Source organism: Arvicola amphibius, chromosome 5 (genome assembly GCF_903992535.2).
Source record: "Arvicola amphibius chromosome 5, mArvAmp1.2, whole genome shotgun sequence".
NCBI lineage: Eukaryota > Metazoa > Chordata > Mammalia > Rodentia > Cricetidae > Arvicola > Arvicola amphibius.
Genome location: NC_052051.1, coordinates 53,518,769 through 53,524,807, shown reverse-complemented (window position 1 = coordinate 53,524,807; position 6,039 = coordinate 53,518,769). Strand labels below are relative to the sequence as shown.

At 47.0% G+C, this 6,039-nt stretch overlaps 1 protein-coding gene across 1 annotated transcript in view; it reads right to left on the bottom strand.

Annotated features, from left to right (window-relative positions):
* Spg11 (SPG11 vesicle trafficking associated, spatacsin) overlaps positions 1-6,039 on the bottom strand; it is a 68,199-nt gene that overhangs the window by 809 nt on the left and 61,351 nt on the right. The window contains exons 32-39 of the mRNA XM_038330727.1: positions 5,471-5,669; positions 4,986-5,123; positions 4,658-4,791; positions 3,940-4,047; positions 1,853-2,021; positions 1,490-1,578; positions 1,175-1,330; positions 311-462 (exon numbers count right to left, since the gene is read on the bottom strand). Of these exons, the coding sequence (XP_038186655.1) occupies positions 311-462; positions 1,175-1,330; positions 1,490-1,578; positions 1,853-2,021; positions 3,940-4,047; positions 4,658-4,791; positions 4,986-5,123; positions 5,471-5,669 (1,145 nt within the window). The remainder of the gene's footprint in view (positions 1-310; positions 463-1,174; positions 1,331-1,489; positions 1,579-1,852; positions 2,022-3,939; positions 4,048-4,657; positions 4,792-4,985; positions 5,124-5,470; positions 5,670-6,039) is intronic.

The following is a 6,039-nucleotide window of genomic DNA, read 5'->3' as shown; positions in this document are numbered from 1 at the left end:
GTCAGCACCTACCTTAATTAAATTTAGTACTACTGCAAAAGACAATTTGCTGGAGTTTCTGGCTCACTATCAACTTTTTCCTTTTTTTCCCCTCTTTTTTTTTTCTTGTAAAGACAACATCTCCATATGTAGCCCTGGTTGTCCTGGGACCTACTAGGATTTAAAAGCAAGTGCTGAGCCAGTCGGTGGTGGTGCACGCCTTTAATCCCAGCACTCGGACAGGCTCCAAAGCCACAGAGAAACCCTGTCTCGAAAAATCAAAAAAAAAAAAAAAAAAGTGCTGGGATTAGGGTCAATTTTAAGTACTTACTTTTTGGATATGTCTTCAAATATACTGGGTCTTAGTAACTTTTGCTGTTTAAATTCTTCCAAGTAACTAAAGTCTCCTTTAAGAATCACTTGTTGGTAGAGAACTTCAGCCCAGTCAGGAACAAAGTCATAGGCCTCAGCTACAATAGAAGCCTTAAAAGGATGGAAATGATGGGAGAGGACGTTAGAGCCCATGTTGTAGAGAACCGTAGGCAAAGTCTAGGAAACCTACTGTGCACAGTGAGTTATGGTCACAGTGTTAAAGGTATCAGGTTGCCTGGTGTTGCTCTCCTCTCATAAAGCCCTCTCCAGTAACTTGTTTTTAGTCTTCATCACAATGGACAATAAAACCGCTGATGTGAAAATTTATTTTCATAACTGTGTGGGAAGCAGGAAAGCACCGATGCTGGACCATTAGTGCCTTTTGTTGTAAAGGGTGAGACCCAGTCTCCGGGCAGTCTTGATTCTCATTGCTAACCTGCAAGCTCCATTCCATGGACACCATCTGCAAGACTGCTAAAAGGACAAGCCAAGGAATTCTCTTGAAACCATAACTGCCAAACATCAAAATTCTCTAGCCTTTGCCCAAATGATGCGCTAGAGATAATATGCCAGATAGTGCTGGGAGTGTGCCTTAAATGGTAGAGCCCTTGCCTGCATTTGTGAAGACCTTGTCTGATCTGAGTCACTACAAAACACATGCACATCTACCTCACATTGCCTCTTCGTGGTACTGTTAGACAGCTAAGTCGGGATAAGTAGTTTGCCCTGGGTCTGTTCTCTAACGCTGAGACCTCAGCTACTCTGCCTCTGGACACCAAGAAGACACCAGGATTACACTGGCAGTACCTGTCAGTGTTCATACCTGGTAGAACCTAGGTAGAGCCATGATACAGTCCATTAGCTTCTGATGGCCCAAGTTGATTAGCATTGTGTTCTGACCAGTGTTCAGAAAGTGAATCTGCAGTGTTATCAGCTTAGTGAGTCGGTTACAGTGTAGAGCTTGTCGCACACAGGAGTCCTGTGGAGGAAGCACAAGAAGAGAATTTTATTACCATCTCTTCTGTACTCAATAGTGACCTCTGCTTGACCCATTACACACTCCCTCTTCACTTGGAAGAGCCCAAGCCAAAGTAATTCCTACTGGTACGGAGGCCAGGCTAGAATAACTCTTGGTTACCTTGGCGTAACTCTCCGCTGCATCTAACATCAGAGTCAGGGCTTTAAGCAGGAGCTGTTTGAGTTGTGCTCCATCCTTGAGGCTTTCCTCTGTAGAGTAAAGGATACTTGCTGTAAAGCTGAGTGACCCCTCAGGCCACTCAGTGTGGCAGGCTAGATGAGAGAAACATCCCAAGTATGTATATCCATAGGTACGTTTCACTTGGGCAAGAAATGTCCTTACTAGAACTTGGAGTGCAGTCCTACGGTTCAAACTTCCGTAAACTGCCATCTACTGCCACCAGGGCTGCTACCAAGTCTTTTCCCCTAAAGAGCTGGCGGGGCTAGTGTGAGGATGGCCATGGAAGTGCTGCAGCTCACTCACCCCAGGGCTGAGACTCAATCAGCTTCAGCTGGATACAGGCCGCTGCTTCATGATTCTCCCCTATCTCCCGGCACATGCTGAAGCACAAGGCAATCATATTGTGTTTTTCGCTGTCTCCAGGGCGGCAGCGTTTGATGTAGTCTAGCAAGGCTGTCTTCAGGGTGCCACTCTGCCCAGGAAAAAAGGATATTTAAGTTCTTAACCAGGGACCACAGGGGAGGATCAACTGAGTCCCCTCGTTTTATACTGCTCAAAATGCCCAAAGGTAAATGACGAGTAACAGTGGAAATGACTGAGATCTTAGGCTGTCTTGGGGGTAAGCAAACAGCGTCCTTGCTGGAGGACAGCCAGTTAACCTGATCAGAAGAAGGCAGCCCGAGAAGCACACACTGACCTAACTATTGTGTTTGCTAGGACTCTATAAAGACGCAAGTGTGAAGGTGAGTGTAGCAGATTTAACAGCTTTAATTAGAAGCAGCTTGAATACTCCAAATAAAGGCTAAGAATACCTTGTAGCCATTAAATTACTGAAGGGAGTCTTGTCTTGTTTTGTTTTGCTTTTTCAGTTAAGGAATTGAACCCAGGGCTAAGCACATACTTTAAACACTTAACTGTGGCCGGACTACCTTGACTTGGGAAAAAGCCACAGCAGACATTATAGAAGGAGAACCTCAATTATCTTATTTTCAAGGCATAAAATTTTGCTAAAATGTGAACTATATTTTAGGGTAAACGTGCAAAGAAGGGTATATTAGCAGTGGCTCTCTCCAGATGGTGAACACTGAGGACTTCCATATTGTTTTCTAAATGTCTTCTATGGAGTATGTATTACTTTTGTAATCAGAAAAAGTTATTAAAACAATTTTAAATGCAAAATGCTTCAGAAGACCAATTTTAAAATCTGGGGATCCTGAATGGACCTGTGTCGGGTCTTGCTCCTTTGCCAGCAGCAGGATTGTCTGGAAACAGCCTGATCATTTTTTTAAAAAACTTTGTGTTTCTTTGACAGAGGAAATAAAGACAACCCACCAACCCAAATGCTTTGTAAACAAAAGCTATATGAACGATACCTCATGTTATAGCACGTAAATGGGGCTAGAAAGGCTCCAGGGCCCACAGACCCAGCAAGCCAGGCCTATGTTTCCAAGGCTTTTTCCTATTGTCATAAATGCTTCTCTGGTCCAGGTTAATGCACTTGCTGCTTACCTTGGTAATTGCTTTTCTCTCCAACTACTAGATCCTCCCCACCCACCCAACTTTGTTTTCTCAAAAAAAAAAAAAAAAAAAACAGGCCAAAAAGAAAGTTCCAAATGAAAACCATGGAGTTTGTTTTGTGGTGACCAACATTTCTGAGCATGGACCTGGAGTGTGATTGATAGTACTCAGAGACACTCAATAAAAGCAGCTTTTCTCTCTCCTAGAAGGTAGCAATTACAAATAACTTCTTGTGGGACTTTATGTCCTTTTCCCTTTTGCTGTGCAGGAATTTTGTCTGGTTTGAGCTGGGGCTGGGCTGGCGCTTGCCGCCTGTCTCCGAGTCCCTCAGTGTATCAGCCCTGATGTGTCTGGAAGACACGGTTCCTTGCAGTCATCTACTCCGCCTGGCTTTTAAAATCATCCTGCCTTCACTTTTGAATTAGATGCCTGAGCCTTTTGTCAGAATGGAGACCCTGTTGCAAGGAGACTGCTTGTTTGTCCCGGCCGCCTGGCTAGGCTGCAATGGCTCTCAGCACCACAGTTTGTCTGGAAAAGAAACACCCCCCCACCCAAACCAAACCCTCTAGTGGCACTTCTGCACAGCCTCAGCACCGACAGACCACTTGCAGGGTGGTTCTCAGGGTGTTCTTGTCAAAACAGATGCTTTAAACAATAGGGAGGGGTTGAAGACTGAGATGAAAGACAAATATTTTCTTCAGTGTTCATCAATATCATGACCTAGTGACCTAGTGTGAAGTCTAGCTTAAGTCACTGGTGGTAGGGTGTACCCAGGGGAAGACCCTGACCTCACTGAACATTCTAGAACCCTACACAGATACATTCCCAAGAGCAGGTTAGACTTACATCCTGAGCTCATTCTAAACACGTACCGGATCTAGCTTCTTCCTCATCAGAACTTCAAAATAGTGCTTTTGATGCAGCAAGTCAAATATGTACGTCATCTCATTGTACCTTCCGATGCCGGTGAGGAGTCGTACCTGCGGGAAAGAGCATTGAGCTGCTGAAGCCATACTACTACCATCGCCCAACACAACATGGTGAGAACGGTCAGGCTGCCATGTTTTGTTCCCTCCCAGTCACCCAACTGAGGCTTCTCTGGATAACTGGAAATGAATCTTTGGGATGTCACTGTCACCCCTTCTTGGTCTTTTTTTAACTGACTGCCAAGTGCTATAAAACCTGTCTGAGCAGGTGCTTCCTCTTGTCGCTTCTCATCCCCTGGGATCCATTTTACTTACCCATGTGGTCAGCATTCGCGGAGCTGTAAGGGGCTAGATGCTTCATTTACACATCATGCCTGAACCCCTGTTTGGGGGAGAAGCAGTTCTTTCCCCTAGAAAAGTTGACTTCCCTGGCAAGAAGCTACAGTAGCCCTGGGACATGACGGGACGTCTTGCTTTCTGCTCTTTTGGGACACTTCTTTAGATAAATCAACCAGCAACCAGGGGCTGAACTGTCTGGCCAGTATTCAGGAGATGTGGGGCTTCAGACGGCAGAATTCCCTGAGGCCCTTTCAGCTGTGAGCTGGGTCTTTGTTTCTCTTCAGAGCTGCCTCAGGGTGAAGATGGGTTTGAGGGGACTACTCACCACCAGCCCGTACTCCTCCTTGGGAGCCAAGTGGTTATCTGTAAGCATCCGGGCAGCCTGTAGGACTCTGATGATGCCCTCCATGTGGCACGTGAAGGTGAAGCAGTGGTGGGCCAGGATCAGGAGCTCTGTGGCTGGGTAGTAGGATGTGGAGAAGCTGGGCTTGTAACTACCATTGACTTTGGCTTGCCAGGAAAGTAAAGGGCCTAGCAGAGAGTGTCCTCTCTAGAGAGCTCTCATCCTCTGACAGGCTTAAACTTAAACAGCTAAAACTGGAAGCAATCTAAAGGTACTACAACAGTACAAAGTTTGAATTATAAAGACTTACTGCAGGACAGCTCCCCGTGGGGGACGGAGGGAATCCTGTCCAGCAACTTCATGCCTACCAGTGTGCGGTCTTGACACACAGCAGTTAGCTGAAGAAGTGTTTGGCTTTCCTCTGCTGGGTTGAGAGGCTGCTTTTCTCCTGCACAGAAATATGAGGAGACTGTCACTGAGTTTGTCCTAAGAGAGCTGGCAGGTGGCCAGAGCACAGGGCCAGGAGGCCCACTTTGTCCAGGCCCGGCAGCAGGTGAGTATGCTGACAGCTCTGTCCATCTGGCCTTGTGGGTCAGGGGCATTCTTCAGAGGCAGAGCTAGTCTAACCACGGTCATAAAACAGCACAGAGCAGGAAGAGGAGTGTAAAGGATTTTTCCCCAAGAATCTGTAATCTTGATAGAGCAACATATAAGCTGTGTATGATTCTAACATTCACATCTTTCATGCAAGAAAACATGCTGTCTGAGAGGCTGGGAGGTCTGCAGAGAAAGCACCTGTTCCCTCTGATGAGGTCAGCAGCTCTCGGGTCACCTCTTCAGCCACCAGTTCAGCCACAGTGTCCGGCTCCAGGCCCTGGGTGCTGATAAAGACCTGGGCTTGTCTGCATCGGTCAGGCCGCTGGGAAGCCAAGATTGTTCGCAGCATGGCTTCACTGTCCCTGGCAGCAACATCAGCATAGGAGCAGCCCAACTCCTAAGTGGAAGATAACAGGAGCAGGGTCATTGTGAAACAGAAAGTAAACGCACTCAGATGTGCAGACCACTGCTGCCCGAGCTTAGCGATTCCAGAAGTCCAGAAGCAGCCAGCAGCGCGCCTGCGAGTCCTGTCACCTCACCAAGCCAGTCCCTCACCTCGTGTTGAACGCTCATCTTTTCAGTCATACGGTGTAAAGGAGTGGACGTGAAAGAGCCTTTATTGCTCCCAGAGCATGCAAGGAGGCCCGAGTTTGCAGAGACCCCATCTGAGGTGGAGCGCTGCACCGCTCAGCTTCGCTTCCCTTATGGTCTTTCACTTAAGGCTGTTTCCCAGGGCAGGGCCACTCACAAATCCTGGCTGCTCTGGA